The following is a 23,917-nucleotide window of genomic DNA, read 5'->3' as shown; positions in this document are numbered from 1 at the left end:
TACCTCATTTCAAGTTATTGTCATCTTTATTTTTTTCTTCTTGGATGTGTTTGTTTCTTTTTTGTTCAAATCTTTTGCTGCCTGAAGGTGAAATCAAAGGTTTTGGCAAATCACTAACCTGGGTGGAGGAGAAACCGCCCTGGGAATTCTGCTGCTTCGTGATCCACTTCACGATGTTGGTTGCAGAGGTCAGGTCCTCCGAGGTTGGGGCTGGCTGGGCCGTGAGGTAAGCGAGGAGCACATAGGATGTCATCTCCACCTCAGCAGAGGGAGCCTGGGGTTCATAAAAATGCCCCACTGGTGCCTTAGGTTTCTGAGGGCGCTCCCAGTGGACTGAGTTGTCTTAAAGGTGAGAAAAAGATAAGTGACTACATATTTATATTTAAATATAAATATAAAAGTACTCAAGCCAGTGCTGAAATGAGAATTGCATGCCCATTATAATTCCCTGAACTGTATGTAGATGCTTTTCCTTCTATGTAAATCTGAATTTGGTGTGTTTCAGCCCAGCTAAGGCAGAGATTGATGCTGGAGTCAGAAGCCTATGCCTATCTATGTTTTCAAATAGTTGCTATAGTTGGGTAGGTGGGAGAAAGAAATGGCACAGCAGTTGTCTCATTGGGTGCAGCTGTTTTCTATTTATGATGTTATATGATGTTATATTAGACCATAGCTGGAGTTTGTTCCATTTCCTATAAAGCCTGTCTTTAGCGGTTTCTTGTGAGGATCACAGATCACATGAAATAATAGAGTTGGTACTCATTACATTGAAAAAAACATTACAGTAATCCTTGAAATACCAAAGGCTGACATGAATGTGAAACAATGGGAACCGATATACACTGCTGTGGGAAGCCAGTTGCTCTTTGGTGATATTCAGCAATGGGGAAGATATGCTTAGCCCACTAATCCATCATTATGCTTCTCAAAGTATAATTTGGAGAAACACAGATGCACAAGAAAACAGGCACATGAGTATTCATTGCAGCATTGTTTTTAGTAAGAAAACATAAAAAAATTCATGAGAGAAACTCGATGTGTAAATTATGACTAATTTATAGACTGTAATGTATTACACAGCAGTGAAAATTAATGAGCTGACTCTGACGTACTTGTATAGGGGTCTTCATCAACATAATGTTGAACTTAGAAAATGAAAAGCAAACAAAAAACTAAGCTGCTGAAATGTTAAAAAATGTTTCTCTTGTTTCTTGAATGAGAGAGAAAAAAATCTTGTTTCTGTCGCGATTAAACACATGTAAAGATTCTAAATATTAGTTAGGGACACATATGCAGAAAAATATAAAGAAATCCATGGAATTGTAATGACAAATTCAGGATAATGATTGCCTCTGGAGGTGGTAGTGATACACAAGGGATTTATTTCTCCAATATCGGTAATTTTCTATTTCTTAATCTACGAGATAGTTATACAGTGTTTTCTAATTATAGCTTATGCCTTTTTGTGTATCTATTATAAAATATTTCTCAATACATTTCAAGAAGAATTAATGGCTATCAAAGGAAAAAGGTAGACTATTTTAATGGACATCTTATGATTTGCATTTTATTTTCTGTTTTCAATCCCTCATATAGACCATGGTATATGTAGAAGTATTGTGTGAATATGAGTAGACTGGGCAACACTATTGGTCTTACGAAATGGGCTTAAAATACCAGAATTCACTTTGGGAGGCTGAGGAGGGCGCATCACAGGGTCAGGAGATTGAGACCATCCTGGCTAACACAGTGAAACCCCATCTCTACTAAAAATATAAAAAAATTAGCCGAGTGTGGTGGCGGGCATCTGTAGTCTCAGCTACTTGGAAGGCTGAGGCAGGAGAATGACGTGAACCTGGGAGACAGAGCTTGTAGTAAGCCGAGATTGCAACACTGCACTCCAGCCTGGGCGACAGAGCGAGACTCTGTCATAAAAAAAAAAAAAAAAAAAAAGGAAAATACCAGAATTAATTCAAGTAGTTACTTCCATGATTATTTTCTTATGTTTAAGGTTATACAATGTACCAGGTAAGAACTGGGCATATATTGAGAACTGATATGTTAGTAGTAATAACTAGTACTTTTATAGGATTTGCTGTGTGCCATTTACTCTACTGTTTTATGTATACCAATTCATTTAATACAACAGCTCTGTGAGGTAAATACTATTTTTATCCCCATTTTACTGATGAAGGAACTGAAACACAAGGAAGTTAATGACTTTCCCAAGCTCACATAGGTAGCACATTTTGGAGCTAGTCTCCAGAGAATGCTCTTCTTACTAGCATATTATACAGATGGTCCCTGACTTACAATGGTCCCACTTAAGATTTTTCAGACTTTACAATGAGTTTGTCAGGATATAACCCCGTCGTAAGTTGAGAAGCATCTGCACTGCCTCTTGTCTTTTGATTTCTGATTTAAGAAATCCTAGATTTTATAAAATCACAATATGGACAAAATACATATGATATATAGAAAAGAAGAGAGGAGACAGGGATCACAGGAGGTAGGAGTGAGGGATTTTTGCCATGCAGCTCTTGAAACAGAGGATGGGCCAGGAGAAGGATCTCAGGTGTGCTCTCACCTTTCTTCACAGCTTCCTCATTAAGTGACTCGAGTACTTCCTTCCTCTTTTCCTGGTTACCTGCCAGGGCAAAAGCATAGGCCAGCAGTGCTTTGGTATATACGTGGCTGCCATGGGCCCCTTCTTGTGTCGTCTTCCAGGCTGATTCCAGGCAAAACAGGGCATTGCGGACAACAGGGTGCTGTGAAGGCAGAACAAGAAGGGAACCGAGCTATGTAAACAGACATGCTAGCATTCCCAGGCAAATACACAGATCACAGCACAGAAGTTTTATAAATGCGTTTTTCCAACTATTCCTCATTCTTATCGACAGATATAACAGTATTTTTTATCTGTTATTCTCACATTCAAAAGACATATCTTTAAGATTTTTTTTTTTTTTTTTTTGAGTGGTGGTGGTAAATAGCCTAGGGGAATTACTGGGAAAATTTAAACCTTTCTTAAATGGGTTGACCAAATTCTCTGTAGATCTGGGAAGCACTGGCACTGCATAGAAGGAAAACTGACACTTTGCTGTTAATAGGATAGTATTTCAGACAGCAGGTCAGCAGTTTCGTTGCATCCAGAACTCTCCTTCAGCAGAGGAATGAGGTGGTACCTACAGTGACTCGGAGAGGAATCTCCAGAAGGGCGATGGTGATATAGGCGGAGAGGGTCACTTCATCTTCTACTCCTCCCTGTGAATACAAGAGAGAGATTTGAATAATTCAACTTCTGAGAATGCCATTGATTAGTTATTTCTATTCTGCCGTGTCATGGAATTCATCCTTACCCATATCCGTCCCTATAGGACAAAGTATCACAATCCACTTTTGTTCTATCCCCTCTTTTTTGGTGCCATCCAGGTTTTATTTTCTTCTGATGCTTTCCCTTAGAAATTTTCACATTATCACTTCCCTCCTCATCCTTGCAGTTATCATAATGGACAAATCAAAACTAGCTCCAGAATGATTCACCTTTATGGCATTGTTGAGCAGTGACCCAGAGCTCCTAAAACAGCCATTGTCCTTCTGCTTCTGGGAGAGCCATATGAGGGCTTGGGTAATGTGTGCTTCATCGATGAAGATGTAGGCTCGAGCTTGGGCAAAAGTCTTCAGAACAAAGGCTGTGAGCCTGACCAGGGAGGAAGCGATCATGATATTTATGTTGTTACAATGGTTTTATAACCACTTCACAGCAACAGGCTTCATATGATGTCAGTTAGCTAACAAAAATTCTTGTGTACTTAGAGATCTCATCTCCTTGATTAATCTTTAGTCTGCTTGATTAATCTGCTAGATCTAGTATTTCCTTGCTACCTCTCTCTTTGCCACAGGGAGTCTAAGTATATTTTATTTTATTTTAGTTCCGGGATACATGTGCAGAACGTGCAGGTTTGTTACATAGGCATACGTGTGCCATGGCGGTTTCTTGCACCTATTGACCGATCCGCTTAGTTCCCTCTCCTCACCCACCACCTCCCAAAAGGCCCTGGTGTGTGTTGTTCCCCTCCCTGTGTCTGTGGGTTCTCCTTGTTCAACTCCCACTTATGAGTGAGAACATGTGGTGTTTGGTTTTCTGTTCCTGTGTTAGTTTGCTGAGGATGATGGCTTCCATGCAGCTTCATCCATGTCCCTGCAAAGGACATGACCTCATTTCTTTTTATTGCTGCATAGTATTCCATGGTGTATATGTACCACATTTTCTTTATCCAGTCTATGATTAATGAACAATTGAGTTGGTTCCACTACTTTGTTATTGTAAATAGTGCTGCAATAAACATACATGTGCATGCGTCATTGTAGTAGAATGATTTATATTCCTTTGGGTATATACCCAGTAATGGGATTACTAGGTCAAATGGTATTTCTGGTTCTAGATCCTCGAGGAATCGCCATACTGTCTTCCACAATGGTTGAACGAATTTACATTCAAGTACTTTGAATTTACTTATTTTTGTTAGTTACTCAAGAAAGGCTTTAAATCTCTCTTATCTTTAGAGATTTCCTTCTGCAGATGACAGAATCTTCTCACATGCAGCTCTTATATGCAGTAACTTTTGATATTACTTTACTTTAGGGATTTAAAAAATGTTTTATATTACCATTTCCTTCTTAATTGTTTCCTCCTATTAATGAATTCATTCTAAATCAAGCTGAATGACTTAGAATGTGACACAATATACACTGAAGTTAACATGGTTTATCTGGAAGTTATATATGTTCGCTGGCAATATCATTTTAAAACTCATGGTTATGGTAGCTACTTTAGAAAGAATAGCCATTTCAGAAAGAAAACCTTGGTATATTATTAATAGGATCAATTTTGGAAACAAGCCTAATATACATGTATTTGGATATCAGGTTTTCTTCTTGTTACCTTGCTACTCTTGGTGGATTTATCTAGTATAACAAACCATCGGTCTGATAATACATATCTGATAGTGTTGCTGTGAATATAATTGAGGTAATACATGTAAAAGAGCTGGCACACAAAAAGGAGCTCAAAAAATTGTTCTTTCCTTACCAGGTGTTGCCCTGGTTCCTGCCATATCGCTCCCCAAAGGTGCTGTAGGAGCCATCATAGTGTTTGTAGTTCAACTGTCTCTGGTAACCTGGAAAGGAAGATTAATGAAACAGCACAATGGATTAATGTACATGTTGAGGGTGGAGAAATTACTAAAATACCTTGGCTTCCCTTGTGACATTTCTTAAATTTTGTTGTCATAGATAAGGAGTTTCTGAGCCTTAAACATTTTATTGGAGGTTGGAGAGTGGATAGTTTCCATGAAATGTACTATCATAGGTGCTATCATAGTAGGCTAAGCTAATGTATCATGATATTCATAAGTAACTGAAACCTACTGGGAAATCCAGTTGCAATAACATTCAAGTTTTCCCTTACTCGAGTAATCACTCACCAGTGTTGAGATAGCCAATGGCCTTGGACTCGATCTCTGGAGTAAGCTGCTGTGTTTCATTTAGATAATCCAGAACATAGATGTTAGGAGCAAAGAGGACCATATTCTGCTCTCCACAGCCATAGGGCATCTGGAGAAGATTTTGTATGTTTTGCATGGCAGAGCCTAATATGTCTCCTAGACAATGGGAGAGATGGAAAGTCATAAAGCTTGGAGATTATCATCTATCAAAATCATTAAGCAGAAATAATTAGTTGAGCTTAGAATTTGAGAAATTTTAGGAAGGATGATTCTTCCAGGGATAGAAGTGTGATTGAAAGCAATAAACAAGCCCAAAGAAGAAGAGAAGAAAGAAGTTAAAATTATAGTGTTACTTTTAGTAAATATTTATGGCAAAGAAAAATAGTATAATAGAAGCTGTTAATGCCCAGATCCATTAGGGGCTGGAGACTCACCCAAAACTGAGACAGACGCTCGGGCAGATTCTTCTACGACATTTGGTGGCAGTTTCAGGGATAATTCTTCAGATACCTCACCACCTAGAGAAATAAGCAAATCAGACATATGAAAATTATTTCTGCATTATATCTTTCTAAACAGCTCTATGACCCAGAAGCTAGGACTATGCCTTATACTAAACTCCTCCTGAAAAGTTGTCCTCCTTTAATACAACAGTAATATACATATCTTAAAAATGGGCTACTGGTTTCCTGTGATTTTCAGAATTTCTTCTTCAATGATCTTTTCAGTAACTTATGTAGAATTGCATCCCAAATAAGACAACAAATTGTAACAGCCTGGTGATGCTGTGATTCAGCTGCTGTCATCTGATGGCTGACACAAGATGGTTGTCACAAGATGGTCTATTTAGTCCCCACCGCCAACTTCTTACTCAACAGTTGTATGGAGAAAATACCAACAACAAAGCCCTATAAGTATACATAGGTAAAGGAAAAATTACCCACAAAGGTCCTGAATTCTATAATAATGCTATGTTCTTTCTTCAAATTTTGGATATAAAGATAATATTTTTATGGAAGACCTAGAAAATTGAGGATAAGAAAGTGAAGATGAACAGTATTTGATGTGTTGAAAATAAAATAATTACTACTGATGAACATACATTTACTTCCATTTTAATCTTGGTAAATTATATGAAATGAAAATGAGAGAAGCATAGTATTTATTTTCACACTGAATTCCTTCCTCATAAAATTCATATCAAAATGTTTCTTAAAAAAAGCCATTAGCATAGTTAAGGGACAAATGGCCAAGCAAAATAAAATGCTTGACTCACTGAAAATAAAATAACTGCTACTGATGAACATACATTTACTAAAATTTTAATATTAGTGAATTATATACAAATGAAAAATGTAGCAATTATCTTCCCTTTCTCATAAAATTAATATTAACACTTCTGTAAAAAAAATGCCATAAACAAAGTTAAAAACACAAATGACCAAGTGAAAGAAAATATCTGCAACATATTCAACAGATAAAGAACTAGTGTCATACAATTGAGTCAGAAAAAAACTACTCAAAAGACAAATGGCCAAAGATTATAAAGGCAATTAATAAACATGCAAAACTAAGGTCATGCTTGTAAATAAAAAAATATAAATTAAAACAACAGCAAAATTTTTTTTTTCTAAATTTTTGGCAAAAATTAAAATTAAAAACTTTGATGGTAACAGATGATGGCAAATATAACACTATGGTAATGTATACTGGTGGAAGTATAAATGCATTTGGGTAATAAAGAGGAGGATTTTCTTTTTGTAGTTCTATTAAAACTCAGAATAAAGCAAGATGATGGACTAGAAAGTCTCAAGATCTTCTCTCCCTCCACAGAAAGTCCAACTGGCTACTATCCACAGATCAGAAAATCTATTCTGAAAACCCCAATACTTGGAAACAAGTCTAGGACACATACATTGTTCACAGAACTGAGTGAAGACAAATTAGAAGGGTAGAAAGAATGGTCTCACTTTGACAATGTCACTGTTCCCACTCCTTTAGGTTAGCACAGTGCCAGATAGAGAGGATTCCCCTGGGGTCACAGTTTCTACAGAGGGGAAAGAAAACCAGAGGTAGACATCAAGATTCTCAAGTATTCAAAGACACTTCTCAGGAAGCCCACTCTGGTCTCATTTCACTGGGAACACTGGAAGTAATGGCATGACTAGACTACCTGAGGTCAGGTAGAAACAAAGAAAGACAGAGCTCACAGTGACCAGCATGTGGATTTTAGTAGTGCTTCTGTGTTTCTGCCAGCTATGGCACTCATTCAGAGACACCAGCCAACTGCATAGCCCATCTGCAAAACTGAGCTGGTCACTTTCAGAAGCATGGTGGGAAGTTCAACCTAGCTTGAGTTTCCAGATGGCCAGTTTGTAAGCCCAGCTTCAGAGCTTATGCCAGTGACCCCACCCAGGTAGGAGACACCACCTCTGTGCATTTCATAGAAGTGTAGGGGTTAAATACACTTGACCTGGGAGTCTAAAGGGTGGCTCAACTCAGCCAAAACCTCACTCCATGGCTCCATTCACAAGGGTGGGGTAGCAGTCCTCTATTATGCACATCTAAGAAGTATAGTATTTATTGCTGTCCAACCCAAGCAACAGCTCCACCTAACCTCACAGCCCAGATTGTGACCCTGTCTACCTTAAGGTCCCAAATAGCAGAATCATCCAGCCAGACAATATATCTTGTGACTGGCCTGACCAGAGGCCCTTGCAGTACCCAGCCAGCAGCTTCACTAGATAGCAGAGACCAAACAGTGATCTTGCCAGACAGCAAGGCATAACCAGTGGCCCTACCAAACATAAGAGCAAAGGCAGTGGCCCAGCCAACTAGGGAACCCATGAAAAGCTCTGCCTGCTCAAGGTTGTCACCAACTGATCTTTCCAGAATTACAGGCTAGACTAAATAGCAAATGTTTATCCCTGCCAAAGAATACCTATAAAGGCCAGAAGAAGTGGCTTCCTCCTCAAATGCACAAACAATGCAAGGACAAAGGATTATGAAGAATCATGGAATCCTGACACCTCCAAAAGAAACTGACAAAGCTCAAAAAATTGACCTCATAGAAATGAAGATCTATGAAATCACTGACAAAGAATTCTCCTCTTGAATAACCCTCTTGAAGAAATTCAGTGGACTACAAGAATATATAAATACAAAATTAAATGAATTTGCAAAATAATACACCAACAAAGTGAGAAGTTTGACACAGAAATAGAAACAATTATCTGCAACTTAGCTAATATTGTAAAATAAAACATAAATAGAAACAATTAAAAAGAAACCAAATAGAAATCCTAGAAATAAAGAATACAATGACTTTATTTAAAAATACAATAGAAAGCTCAACAGTAGACTTGGTCAAGCAGAAGAATCAGCAAGCTCAAAGACAGAATATTTGGAATTATCCAGGCAGAAGAGCAAAAAGACAAAAGAATGACAAAAGCCTATGGAAATTATGGGACATCATCATGAAATCAAACCTTTGCATTAAAGAAAGTCCAGAAGAAGGAGACTATAAAGCATATTTAAAGCAATAATGAAAAAAAAGAGTACAGAATCAGGGAAAAAAAAAAGAAAAAAAAAGCAATATGGCTGAAAACTTCCCTGATCAGGGGATAGATGCCAGCATCCAAGTACAGGAGGCACAGAGGTCTCCAGTGAAATTCAAATGAAAGAATTGTTCACTAAGACACAATAATTAAACTATCAAAAATCAAAGACAAAGAAAAAATTCTGAAAGCAGAAGGTGATAAGAAACATATCACATACAAAGGAATTCCAATACAACCATCCATGGGTTTTTAGCAGGAACCCTGCAGGCTGAGGGAGAGTGGAAAAATATATTCAAAGTGCTGAAGGAAAACAAAAATAAAAACAATGTGTAATCAAGAATTCTTCATCCAGCAAAGCTGTCTTTTAGAAATGAGGGAGAAATAAAACATTCCCAGACAAACTACAAGCTAAGGGAGTCTTCAACATTGTCCTACCTTCAGGAGTTACTGAAGGGAGTTCTTTAAGCTGAAACAAAAGGCTCCTAATTAACAATACAAAAACACAAAAGCACAAAATTTAACGGTATAAGTAATGCAGAGCCATATTCAGAATACTCTGTGACTGTAATGATGGTATTTAAAGTACTTTTATCTCTAGTACAAGGGTTAAAGGACAAAGTGTTAATAACAAGCATAGCTAAAAATAAATGATCAATAAATACACATTACAAGATGATATAAAGTCTGACATCAAAGACATAAAATGTGTGTGGGGGAGTGAAAGAATGCAAAGTTAAGTTGTTATCAGCTTGAAACTGACTGTAAACGTCATAGTAATAGCAAGGCAAAAATCTTTAATAGAAGCACAGAACAAAAATTTTAAAAGGTTCAAATCATACCACCACAGAAACCATCAAACCACAAAGGAAGACAACAAAAGAGGAACAAAGAAGCAAAACAACCGGAAAACAACAAAATGGTAGTACCAAGTAATTTTTTAAATTAATAATTACCTTGAATGCAAATGGACTAAATTTCCCATTTAAAAGATATAAAGTGACTGAATGGATTTAAAAAAACAGGACCCAAACATATGCTAATTACAAGAGACTCACCTAATTTTTAAAGACACATATAGACTGAAAGTGAAGAGAAGGAAAAAGATATTCCAGGTAAATGGGGACTAAAAGAGAGCAGGGGTAGTTATACTTAGATTCAACAAAACAGACTTAAAGTCAAAAACTGTACAAAGAGACAAAGGAGAACATTATATAATGATAAAAGTGTCAATTCATCAAAAGGATGTAACAATTGTAAATTTATACATATCCAACATTGGAGCACCTAAATATATAAAATGAAGGTTGAAGGGAGAGATAGATTGCAATGCAGTAATATCAGGGAATTTCAACATCTCACTTTAAAAAATGGATAGATTATCCAGATAGAAAATTAATAAGAAAATGTTGAACTTGACTAACACTTTAGATCAAATAGACCTAATGAATACATACAGAACATTTCATTTCAAGCACACAAGAAACATTCTCCAAGATAGATCATATTTTAGCCCACAAAACAAGTCTTAGAAAATTTAAGAAGAATGAATCATATCAAGTATCTTTTCTGACCACAATACTATGAAAACTAGAAATGAGTAACAGGAAGAATTAGAAAAAATTCACAAATATATGAAAATTAAACAACATGCTCCCAAGCAGCCAATGGGTCAATAAAGAAATTTAAAAGGAAATTCAAAGATATCTTAAGACAAATGAACATGGAAATGGAGCATAACAAAACATAGCATAAAGTAAAAGCAATTCTAAGAGGAAAGCTTATAACAATAAACACCAAAAAAGAAGAAAAATTTCCAGTAAAGATATTAATGATACTCCTCAGAGAAGTAGGAAAAGAAGACCAAACTAAGTTCAAAATTGGCAGAAGAAAGGAAATAATAAAGATTAGAGCAGAAATAAATCAAATAGAGACTAGAAAAAGAATTCAAAAGATCAATGAAACTGAGTTTTTTTTTTAAAGAAAGACAGACAAAAACTTCTAGCTAGATTAACTAAGAAAAAAGAGGGAGGCCTTAAATATATAAAATCAGAAATGAAAGAGGAGAAATTATAGCTGATATCACAGAAATACAAAGGATCATAAGAGACTACTATGAACAAGTATACACAAATAAATTGGATAATTTAGAAGAAATGAATGCATTCCTAGACATTTACATACTACCAAGACTGAATCATGAAGAAATAGAAAATCTGAACTGACAAATAATGAGTAAGGAGATTGAATCAGTAATAAAAAGTTTTCCATTAAAGAAAAGCCTAATAACTGTTGGCTTCACTGCTAGGTTCTACTTATCATTTAAAAAGAATGAATACCAATCCTTCTCAAACTCTGCCAAAAGACGGAAGAGGAAGGAATACTTTCAAGCTCATTTTATGAGGCAAGCATTACCCTGATACCAATGTCATAAAAAGACATTACAAAAAAGAATTACAGGCCAATATTCTTGATGAATATAGATGCAAAAATCCTCAATAAAATACTAGCATACCAGCTAAGCATGGTAGGATTGCTTGAGCTCAAGAGTTCAAGTCCAGCCTGGGGAACATAGCAAAAGCTCATCACTTAAAAAACTAAAGCAACCAACCAAACAAACAAAATAAACTAGCAAACTAAATCCAACAATACATAAAAGGATCATCTACCTAGTCAAGTGGGACTTACCCCTGAGATGCAAACATTGTTCAACATATGTGTATCAATAAATGTGATACATCACATTTACATAATGAAGGGTAAAAACCATATGATCTTCTTGTTAGATGAAGAAAAAGTATTTCACAAAATTCAATGCTCTTTTATGATAAAACTCTCGCCAAATTAGATATACAAGCAATGTTCTTCAACACAATAAAGGCCATATATGATAAACCTATAGCTTACACACTTAACAGTGAAAAATCGAAAGACTTTCCTTTAAGATTTGGAACAAGACAAGGATACCCACTGTCACCATTTATTTTCAAAGTAGTACTGGAATTATCAGCAAGAGCAATCAAACATGAAAAAGAAATGAAAAATACACAAATTGAAAAGGAAGAAGTAAAATTTTCACTGTTGGTGATGACATTATCTTATATATTGGAAGCTCAAAAGACTTCAAAGGGTTGCAAGAACTTATAAATGAATGCAATAAAGTTGCAAGATACAAAATCAACACATAAAAATCAGTAGTATTTTCTATACACTAACAATGAATTATCAAAAAAGAAATAAGAACAGTCTCATTTACAATATTTATGAAAAAATATGTAGAAATAAATCTAATCAAGGAGGTGAAGTGTACACTGAAAACTATAAAACACCGATGAAAGAAATCAAAGAGAACACAAATAAATGAAAAAAGCATACAATGTTCATGGATTGGAAGAATTAATATTGTTAAAATGTCCACACTACCCAAAGCAATCTACATATTCAATGTAATCCCTATCAAATTACTGATGTCTAGTTATGGAATCGTCAGTGTCATCAACAGATGAATAGATAAAGAAAATTTGGTATATATACACATGGAATTCCATTCCATTTTAAGAAAGAAGAACATGCTGCCATTTAGGGCAGCATGATTAAATCTGGAGGAGATTATGTTAAGTGAAGTAAGTCAGGTACAGGAAAACAATATTGCATGTTCTCATTTGTATGTGGAAGCTAAAACATTCAAATTCACAGGAGCAGAGAGTAGGATGGTGGTTATGGAGCATGAGGCTGGAGTAAAAGGAAGATTGTGTTCAAGGGACACAAAGTCTCAGACAGAAGGAATACATTTTTTTCTTTTTGGGATCTATTGCACAGCATGGTGAATATAGTTAATAATAGAGTATTGTATGTTTCAAACTTGCTTAGAGAATTTCAAATGTTCTCACCACGAAACATAAGTATTTGAGGTTAGCTTGATTTAATTATTTCACATTCTATTCATAAATCATAACATCACTTTGTATGCTGTAAATATATACAATTATAAATGGTCAGTTTACAATGTAATTAAAGAATAACAGGCAGGGCGCGGTGGCTCAAGCCTGTAATCCCAGCACTTTGGGAGGCTGAGACGGGTGGATCACGAGGTCAGGAGATTGAGACCATCCTGGCTAACACAGTGAAACCCCATCTCTACTAAAAAAATACAAAAAACTAGCTGGGCGAGGTGGCGGGCACCTGTAGTCCCAGCTACTTGGGAGGCTGAGGTAGGAGAATGGCGTGAACCCGGGAGGCAGAGTTTGCAGTGAGCTGAGATCCAGCCACCGCACCCCAGCCTGGGCGACAGAGTGAGACTCCGCCTCAAAAAAAAAAACAAAAAAAAAGAATAACAACAACCAACCAAACAAATAAAACTATGCATATCTATGCATATGCTCTCTGACGCAGGAATTTTTAACAGTTTGGTATGTACCCTAGCTGTACTTGCATATGTTCATAAGGAAGCTATTATTATAATTAATTAACTAATTTTTTTAAAGCTAGCAAATAGTTGAAAAAACCAATACAGGAAGACTAAAACACTAAGCAGAACTGTGATGTATTTATATTATAGGATTAAAAGCAATTAAAAGGAAAGACCTAGATCTACAATTTGACATAGATAAATCTCCAAGACAGGATGCTGAGTAAAAAACAAACAGTGATTTATACAATGAAACTTATACAGTTTATTATATGTAAATCACACATCCACAAACATATACATCTACACACATTATTTCTAAAGATAAATGGATGACAGTTAAAGTACTGAAAAATGTTCAGGGGGTTGACATTAACCTTTAATATGATGTTCTTTTTTGCTTTTTTTTAAATAAGAATATATTTTTGTATAATTAGGTAAGCAAATTTGATTATGTTGGTAATTAAAATGAAATTAAATAAAGCTATTTGATGATTAGCCCTTACACCCAAGAGATAAATCAAAATAAGGAACGCAGAAATGGAGAAGTCATGATAAAAGGATTGAATGATAGGTACTCAATTCACTTAAATGTAGAAATAAGGCTAAATGACGAGGAAAGTATGGTTTTAGGATACATTTTATATGTTACATCTTGGCCACAGATGAATAGGTAAAGTATTTAGTATTTAGTATGAAAAATATACTAAATAGAAATTTGTAGGTAGTCAGAGAAAGGCAATGAACATATGTATGGTGTTGATTCAGTGTTGGTTTGGGGTGAGAATGTGTTGTGCTGATACATTTCTTAGTGTATTAAATTTTTACTGTAAGTTTCTTAGTGTATTAAAGTTTTACTGTAAGTTTCTTCTCAAATGATTGATAGAGCATTAAGTACAGGATAGGCATCAAATGAACATTAATATGACAATAATGGTAAAGGCCATGACAACTTTTTCTTTGGGAAATAGCAATCCCATTATCAAATACAGTTGGCTATGCAAAACTCAGTGTTAGAATGCCCCAAATTCAGCCATCCAGAGTTTGCATTACTAATTATTTAAGGAAACATCCCCTTTGGTAATATTCATTTTGATTCTACCCACTTTCTACCTATGCCCATACCATACACTGGTCAGAAAGTCATTTGATGTTTGCATAGGTGCTACAATAGATCAAGACTCAGAATGCAGGCCTAGGGATATTCTGATCAAATTACTTGGCCTTCCTAAGAACTGTTTTCCCCATTTGTCAAATGCATTGATGCTGCTTCAGGTCTTAGATCACAGAGAAAGTGTAGGAATAATATATAAATGTTCTTTGAACTTTAAATGTTAGACTTTAATGTTTTTTAAATTATGATGGTTGAATCTTACCTGATGGACAAAGCAGGGAGTTGAATGTTTTTTCCTTCTCTAGTCCTTCAGGCTTTAGATAAAAGAAAGAAAAGTTAGTGAGAATGGACAGACCTTTAGAACATGTGTGTTAACGGAGGGACCACAGATATCTGGATAGTGAAGAGAAGGATTTGAACTGTGTTATCTAAGAAAATTCTGTACATACAAGCAATATATGTAGGAGGTAATTTTATGCAAGAAAGTAAATCAAAGGGAGCCTGGGCATGGTGGCTCATACCCATAATCCCAGCACTTTGGGAATCTGAGGTGGGCGGATCACTTGAGGCCAGGAGTTCAAGACCAGCCTGGCCAACGTGGTGAAACCCAGTCCCTACTGAAAATACAAAAATCAGCTGGGTGTGGTGGTGCACGCCTGTAATCCCAGCTACTCAGGAGGCTGAGGCACAAAAGAATTGCTTGAACCCTGGAGGCGGAGGTTGCAGTGAGCAGAGATCCTGCCACTGCACTCCAGCCTGGGTGATGGCAAGACTCTGTCTTGAAAACAAAAACAAAAAAAAACCACCCCAACAAAACAGAAAGTAAATCAAGAGACAGAGAGATACATGAGAATAATATTATAAAATATCCATATATTATTATTATGTTACCCATATATATTATTATATATTATTATGGACTATATATTATTTAGGTTTACTTACTTCAACCAACAGAGGCTTGATGATTGTGTCTTTCTTTCCATATTGAGGGACTGAAGCCACCTCAGTTCCACACAGCTCTTGAGACTCTAGCGCCTCTGCACTCACAGTGAAATTCACATTTCCTGAAAAAAAAAAAAAAGGCCAATAGAAATGAATGCCATCTTCCCCTTCCTCCATGCCTCCAAACTCAAGATTTATAAATGTTCAATGCTCTGTAAACTTTTGTTTTATTAAAACACAGAAGCAGGAATGGAAACATGCAAATGAGAGGTGAATGATACTGGGAATTCAAGGTGGAGATGTTGAGGATATCTTTATAGGTATCTTAGAATAAAAGACAAAGGAAACAAATCGCAGCATCTAGCGGTCTTTTCCTGAAGGAAGTAGCACTCAGTATAAGGTTCCCACTGCCATATGTAATCTTTGAGTAGAGAATTACCTCTAGGAGTTTTTTGCTCACCTAATGATTTTGGGGTTATTGCCCAGGACACAGTTTGCCGCCCGTTTGCACAGATGCAGTGAGGCTCTTGTTCCTTCTCCACTGGGACAGCTAGGAAGGCAGGAGAGGCTTCCAGCTGCACACTGACCTGAAATCACACATAAGAAAGAGAGTAGAGGGGGAAGGAGAACAGAGGGAGAATGGGTTTGAAATAAAGCATCTTGAGGAATTGGTTAGATTTCAGGTTGCCTCACATTAAAGATGATATAAACGAAGATCAAATACCTGAAATACATTTAAGTGGATCTGACATGTAAATCTGAGTTATTTTGGAAGCGACCTGCTCTTTCACATGATGGGACCAGAGGAAGGGAAAGGTAATGATGGCATGCTGCTCTACCTCTTTGGTCTGGAACTTGGACCATTCCCTCAGATCTCCCAGCAGAGGGTACAAGACTTATAAACAGTTATGGTTTCAGCAGAGGTAAGATGCTCACAAATGGCTTTTAAAATTAGGTTTAATATAATGAATGAGCTATGAAAAGTTAAATAAATGAGATCGTAGAGGTTGAAACCTTATGGAATCTGTCAGGAGAATAAAGTACTGACTTTTGTCATCCCTGTCAGAAGTCTTCATACCACACAAATACTAACTTTGAAGGGTTATAAGGGCTAGAAACTTGCTTTATGGTGCAATTTGGTATTTGGAGATCTCACAACCTGTAACTTATACAATTGTGAATATCTAGTAAGCATATTTTGCATACAAGAGTTTGTCAGTACTCCTAGGAATGCAACTTTTAATTGACTTGATGGCTACCTTGTGTTTAATTGAGGAAAGAGATCCTTACCCGGATGCATTTGGGAAGGTAGTTTAGGACTGTGGCCTTCAGTGTGAAGACCTCTCCACGGATCACAGAGTAGGGCATTGTGAGCTCCACAAAGAAGGGCTGGAAGGCTCGGAAAGAGGCAGTGGAAGAGATACCAAGTCCAGAGTCTTGGGACAAGCAGAAGGCCCCTGCCTTCCAGTCAGTGATGGTATCAGGGACTGTTACTCCTACCTCAGCCACACCTGCCGAGCTGGAGAGGAGGGAAAGTGAAGGATAGAAATTAAGCAGTTAAATACATCCTCTCTAGGGAGAGGATCCCTAGGAATGATTCTACTGTCATGACTTAAAAACACTCAATAGAAATACCAATAACAGAGAGTATAATCAAGGATTGAGATGGGGAATATAAGGTCTTTTCTTCCAACTGTTTTTAATTGTAGTATATCAGAATTGTAGCATAATTTTTTACAGACAATATAGTTATACATTTAATATGCAGTTGGAGATTGTTCTTAAGTTCTCTTCCCAAAAATGCTGTTCCTCTGAGGGCTGCTTTATAATTTTAAATTCTACTACTATTGTGTATAGTGGGCCTGACTGAATCTGTATTTAACTCAGGATTGCCAACCAATGAGGGATCTCTTACAGGCATTAATCTGTGCAGTACTTGGTTATATTTGGTCCTTATGCCCATTTTCTGGAAATCTTAGAATTAAATTTGCACAAAATTTTTTAGCTGTAATGCAATTAGATTAGTAAGACTTCTTAGCTGATGTATTTATGTTAAACATCTCCTGAAATTAGGAATGCGTTTGAAAGAAGTACTTCAGTACTGAAAAATTAGCTAACAGCTCCTAGTTAGGCTTCGTCTACCCACTTCCTCAGTTGCTGACTGAGTGTTGAGCTTCTAACTAGCCTGCATGGGGAAGCAGAAGGGGCAGGGAAACGATCGACTTACAGGAAGCCTGAGAAGCAGCAAGGGCACTTCCCATGCTTCCTTCCCCCGGCTCGCCCCACAGATAAAACCAGGTCTCCAGCATACCCCTGGGAATAATTTGTCTATGCATCAAGCACCCCAGTGTTTACAGCTCCTACCTAAGGGTCTGGCTCCTAAATCACCTAGCTCCAGGAGTAGATGGAGCTCTGCAATCAGGAGTCTCCCTAGACCACAGTGAACACAGAGGCGGTTTTAAATAGGCCTTTGAGCAATGCCAGTGGCTACCCGCCCCCAACCACCCCTTGGCTCAATACAGAGAGAACAGGCAAAATCTCCTAGCTTCCGGTCTCTGCCTCGAAGGAGTTTGTCTACACACATTTCTGGCTGCCTCCTAAGGGTTGGGCTTCTAAACAGTCTGCATCCGGGAGTGAAAGGGAGAGGTAGACAAGACTCCAGGAGCCTGAAAGGGAGCATATGGCCATTCCCACTCCTTCTTCCCACCTGCCCCACTGGCTTGTTTCAGGGATAAAACTCCATTTCCAGTATCTCTTTGAAAGGAATTTCTTTACTCTCCTTGGTAGAGATGCACATTGCCACAGCCATTATGCAAAACGGTATGGAGATACCTCAAAAATTTTAAAATGGAAACTACCATATGTCCCAGAAATCCCTCTTCTGGGTATACTCCCAAGGGAAATGAAATAGGCACCTTGTAGAGATATATGTGTTCTGGTGTTCATGACAGCATTATTCACAGTTGTCAAGATATAAAAACAGCCTAAATGTCTGGGTGAATGGATAGATAAATTGTGGCTATGCATAACGGAATATTATTTAGCCTTAAGTGGAAGAAGATCCTGCCATTTGTGACAACATGGATGAAGCTGGGGGAGATTATGCTAAGTGAAATAAGCCAGACACCGGACAAATACTGCATGATCTTACTTGTATGTGGATGCTAAAAGAAGTTGAATACATAGGAACAGAGAGTAGAACGGTGGTTGGGGTTACACGGATGGGGAGAAGCAGGTCAAAAGGTACAAAGTTGAAGTTATGTAGGATGAATAAATTTAGAAATCTAAAGTACAACATGAGGACTACAGTTGATAATATAGTCAACTATAATGACTATATAGTTGGATACTGAAACTTGGCTAAAAGGATAGATTTTAGGTGCACTTGCCACGCACACAAAAACAGGTAACAATGTGAGCTAACAGATGTGTTAATTTGCTTGACTGTAGTAATCATTTCACTGTGTGTATGTGTATGTATATCAAAACATCATGTTGTACATCATAAACAAATAAAACAATAAAAACAGAAAGACTAGCAAAGAATTGAAAATAGTGAGGGACCTCTATTGTTGCATATTGCATATGCAGGAAGTTACTTACTTTACCACCACCAAATCCCAGATCCATGTCTCAGGGAAGTACTTTCGTACGGTCTCTGTGTGAGGCTCTTCAACTTGCAGCATGCGTGCGTGGCCTCTTCCCATTACATCTGAATCTATGTTGGGTGAGGGATAAGACACTACAATAAACATACAGATAAAGCTTATGAAAGAATGTAATAGTTGTCACCAAAAAAACCCAAATCATCTGATGAAATAGAGAGGAACGAGGAGAGGGCACTTGGGTCATTAGGGAAAGCTTCTTTGAGGAGGAAATATGTTGGATGTTGGATGACTTATAAAGTATCAGAATAAGCTAGGAGTGGCCAGGCGTGGCGGCTCATGCCTGTAATTCCAGCACTTTGGGAGGCCGAGGCGGGCAGATCACGAGGTCAGGAGATCAAGACTATCCTGGCTAACACGGTGAAACCCCGTCTCTACTAAACATACAAAAAACAATTAGCCAGGTGTGGTGGCGGGTGCCTATAGTCCCAGCTACTCGGGAGACTGAGGCAGGAGAATGGTGTGAACCCGGGAGGCGGAGCTTGCAGTGAGCGGAGATCGCGCCACTGCACTCCAGCCTGGGAGACCTGGGCGACAGAGTGAGACTTCGTCTCAAACAAACAAACAAACCCATCCCCTTCCAAAACAAAACAAAACAAAACAAACAAACAAACAAAAAAAAACAAGAATAAGCTAGGAGTGAGCTGGGGGAGGAGGATCATAAGCAGAGGCTATAGAGACTTTGGCAGACAGAGGCTTGGATTATCTGTGGGGCACAAGGACTTTGTGGAGTCCTTCGTGGCTGCTGTGCTAAGTGGGGAGTGCTATGACACAAGGCCGTGAAGACGGCAGGAATCTCAAGTTTCCACTGGTGTGCTCCTCTGCAGGAGCAAGGAAAAACGAACACAGATGTTATGACAGTGGCTTTGAGAAACAGTTTACAGGAGGGAAAAGTTCAATGATAATAAAGACTATTCTCTATCATGTCAGAAGATTACAGTTAGTTTCTTTCACTCTATTCACCTTCTATTAAGGGTGTGCTGGTCAATATTTCACAACCAGCTTTCTGGAAAAAAATTGTGCATATATCTAAACCTATACATGCATAAATTTACTATAAACCTTACTGATAAAGGATTGTACAATATAATCTATAAATAATAAAATACGCCATAGACTTCATAGTGAATTCCGTAGAGCCAACTGATTCTCCCTAAATGCTTTCCTTGATTTTGACCCTCTTTTCTGTGTACTCGACTTATTGTCATATCATGACAATCATGATATGACAATATGGGACTACAAATAAATGCTTGATTACTATTCAGTTCATCAAAGAAGTAGCTCATGTCATTGATGAATGTGTGTGGTTCCAACATCAATATTGGCTGATGTTTTGGGGAAGCTGAACAGCGTTTTTACCTGACTGATGGAGAATGTAGTCCTGTTTTGTGAACATTTCTATTTCTCTTTACACTAATCCTACGCTTGGAAACTTTCTCTTTCCTTTTCAGCCTAACACATCTATCTCCGTTTACTAGAATTTGAGTTTATATTGCTATGTGACCTTGAGCAATAACCATAATATGTATGACTCAAAAGTCCTTTGTATCTTTAAAAAAAAGTAAAAGCTGGTGAATATATTAGGTAATACATATGTATTAACTTTTTGTTTACCATAATAACCTACACGTAGACCTTCAGGTCGATTCATTTCATACTGTTGAAGTTGTGGACATATTTTGGGTTTACGAATCTTTGAGTTGGTGAATGCCTTTAAGCTCATGTCCTGCAAAGGAAATTATTATCTAATCAGTAAATATATATTATAAAATATACATAGGTGGATACTTCTTTTCATTCAATTTGACAAGCAATCCAGTTAACTTAATATTAAACTTTGAACATTTACATGTGTAGAAGGGATATTCATATACTTAAGAAGGTAATTTTATTCTTTTCATTAAACTCTTTCAACAGTAATTATTTTGTATATATGATATTAATAAACATCACAGAGCAATTAATTTCTGTGAAAAAAGAAAACTTGAATAATACTCCAGAAAGTTCCAGCTTAGTTCAGCAGCTTTTAGCAGATCTGCTGCTATTAGTGGAGAAGCCACTTACCTCTTTATATCCCATTACCGTCAACTAGGACATGAAGCATTCAAATAAAGACTCTTTTCCAAGTGTAATATTTTAAGAACCTTAAGATCAGACCATCTACAACACAAGGAGTTTACCTTTAGGAAGCTGTATATGTCCTTTTCATTTGTATTTGATACTGGAGTATATGTGATTCCATTAATATAGACATTATGACGATTGACGCACTCTTCATCGTCCTGGTCATTCAAAGGCCCAGGGAAGCCAGTGAGGTCCTTTACTGGTAGCAGGTTATAAACCTGTACAAATTCAAAAGACAAAAAGGCAAACTTATTTGTGACTTTTTTTAAGTTCAAGGAGAAAAGAATAGAAATAATGAACATCAGTCTTTCTTTGAGTGCTCTCATTGCTCTGATGATTTATGGCGGGTATGGATCATTTTCTTGACACAGTGTTTTCATTTTGAAGATGTTTAACAATTTTAGGAAAAATCAAAACACTCCATCTAAGTACTCAAGGGCCATACTACTTCGTTACACAGTTCAGAGGCCACCACTAGACTCAACACTGGAATGAAAAGAAATTTTATTAATTGAAAAATCGAGGTCTGTTGTATATGTGACATTGCACAAAGCTTTGAAATGATAGAAGGAAATGATAGTTTTGTGCTTATCTTGTGGTGAGCAACAAAGTTAACGGGTGCATGTCCTTGCTCTGAGCCCCGGGCATGGCCCTTATTGATTCCTGAGACTGCTGAGAACTCACCGAGGACGCCGAGAGCTCAGCGTCAGGCTTCATGAGCAGCACGCTTTGGTCCACAGCACGGAGGGCGCAGAGGGACTGAGGAGCCGCTGTGACTCGCAGGTGAGCGTGTGAAGCTGGGAGGCTTTGTGATGGGCTGAAGCTCAAATCCACCTGTGAAATTGGAACAAAAGATCAGAAAAGCAAATTTCCCAGTTTACCCACGCATTCACTTGCATTTGCAGTGATTCTCATGTACAATGTATAACCACTCTGCTTGACTTCGTGGAGAGTTGGCATTATGTCAATCCTGAAGCCTTTTGTCCCCTACACTTCTCTTTCATTCTCAAGAATCACTTGAGCCATTAGAATTATTTCTAATTATTCTTATAAACTACTAGTCATGAAATGCCATTTTTATCTTTGATACACGGCAAGGTGCTTATTAATTGTGGTGGAACGTGCATGGGTCTAGGTGCTCTTGCATTTTTTCTTTTGGCTCCTTAGTAGTCTTAAAAATGTGCTTACATATTTCCCAACATTTTATCATAGAAGAAGGGAATAACGTACTCTGAACTGTGTAATTGGTAAGAGGCAATGCTAGGAGAAGTTTGAGCGTTTTGTACCAGGAATCAAGTGATTCTGCTTCTTAGTATGACTCTGCCACTCCCTCGCTGAAAGTCTCTGGGGAATTTGTTTAACCCTTTTGACCCTAATGTTCACATGTATAAAACAAACGATAACAGTAGTAACTTCTAGTTTAAAATGTTGAAGATTTTATTATGTAAAGCACCCACCTTGTTGTCCAGACAATTTTCGACCTCGTATTTTGCAGAATCCCCAATCACGTCCCCAGTAGGTAAAACAGCATATAGGAGCAACCGAGCCACAGGAGCAATGTCTGACTTCACAGGGACTGAGATGGAAAAATGGCCCTTCACTGGGGCACAAAGAGAATGAGAGGAAGCGATCATAGGTTAATGACTATTTCCATGAGTAGATGTGAAAGACATAATAAACAGAAGATGTAACAAATGGAGGACTGCCTCTAAGGACTCTAGCTTTAGAAAAAAACCTTATCGAAGCCCTCTCTCCTCTCATAAATCCTATACTATATTGATATTTCACCAGCTTTAAGCTTCAGATCACCTACATAATGTTCTGATGCTCGTTAAGGGTATGAAGACATCCAGTTCACTACCATTTGATCTAGGCCTCATACTAGAAGAGGGAGATAGAACCTGAAGTTATGAGATGTAAGAATAAGAGTTTAACACATTGTATTCATGCTACATCCTCTTTAACCTTCTATGAGCCAATATTTGATTCTTTCTCCATAAGAGGAACACCATGCTCCTTCAGAGGTTATTTTGTGATGCCTATGTAGATTCTTGAGAGGTTGTATTAAGTTTCCTTCAGTCTGCTATGGTGCTTCTGTGTTGCTACAAGAGCTAATGAGAGAGTCAACTACTGATACTTTTTTAGCAAGTTATCTTTTAGAGTCTCTTAGACTAGGAGCAACCTTCAAAGGCTTATATTATGACATATTTGCTCATGGTGAGAGTCTAGTTCAGTGGTGGAAGTACCCAATTTAATGCTTCATAATTCATAACTATCTTGAAGAAAAAAAGATATTTATAATAATATAAATGACGGCTGAGCGTGGTGGCTCACACCTGTAATCCTAGCACTTTGGGAGGCCGAGGCGGATGGATCACGAGGTCAGGAGTTTGAGACCATCCTGGCTAACATGGTGAAACCCCATCCCCACTAAAAATACAAAAAATTAGCCAGGCGTAGTGGCAGGCACCTGCAGTCCCGGCTACTCGGGAGGCTGAGGCGGGAGAATGGCGTGAACCCAGGAGGCGGAGCTTGCAGTGAGCTGAGATCGTGCCACTGCACTCCAGCCTGGGTGATGGCAAGACTCTGTCTTG

The 23,917-nt window shown here is 37.6% G+C and overlaps 1 protein-coding gene across 3 annotated transcripts in view; it reads right to left on the bottom strand.

The window, feature by feature from the left end:
* Positions 1–23,917, bottom strand: part of A2M (alpha-2-macroglobulin) — a 46,926-nt gene that overhangs the window by 6,728 nt on the left and 16,281 nt on the right. For all 3 annotated transcript variants that reach the window (XM_011953290.1, XM_011953300.1, XM_011953310.1), the window contains 16 exons: positions 22,781–22,923; positions 22,008–22,157; positions 21,380–21,541; positions 20,814–20,925; positions 19,135–19,249; positions 16,822–17,050; positions 15,992–16,118; positions 15,532–15,653; positions 14,849–14,900; positions 5,942–6,025; positions 5,487–5,663; positions 5,093–5,180; positions 3,544–3,700; positions 3,190–3,264; positions 2,588–2,768; positions 119–342 (listed from right to left, as the gene is read on the bottom strand). In XM_011953290.1, the coding sequence (XP_011808680.1) occupies positions 119–342; positions 2,588–2,768; positions 3,190–3,264; positions 3,544–3,700; positions 5,093–5,180; positions 5,487–5,663; positions 5,942–6,025; positions 14,849–14,900; positions 15,532–15,653; positions 15,992–16,118; positions 16,822–17,050; positions 19,135–19,249; positions 20,814–20,925; positions 21,380–21,541; positions 22,008–22,157; positions 22,781–22,923 (2,198 nt within the window). The remainder of the gene's footprint in view (positions 1–118; positions 343–2,587; positions 2,769–3,189; positions 3,265–3,543; positions 3,701–5,092; positions 5,181–5,486; positions 5,664–5,941; positions 6,026–14,848; positions 14,901–15,531; positions 15,654–15,991; positions 16,119–16,821; positions 17,051–19,134; positions 19,250–20,813; positions 20,926–21,379; positions 21,542–22,007; positions 22,158–22,780; positions 22,924–23,917) is intronic.

Source organism: Colobus angolensis, unplaced genomic scaffold (assembly GCF_000951035.1).
Source record: "Colobus angolensis palliatus isolate OR3802 unplaced genomic scaffold, Cang.pa_1.0 Scaffold11, whole genome shotgun sequence".
In the NCBI taxonomy this organism is placed as follows: Eukaryota; Metazoa; Chordata; class Mammalia; order Primates; family Cercopithecidae; genus Colobus; species Colobus angolensis.
The sequence above is the reverse complement of the archived record's forward strand: the minus strand, read 5'-3'. Positions and strand labels throughout refer to the sequence as shown.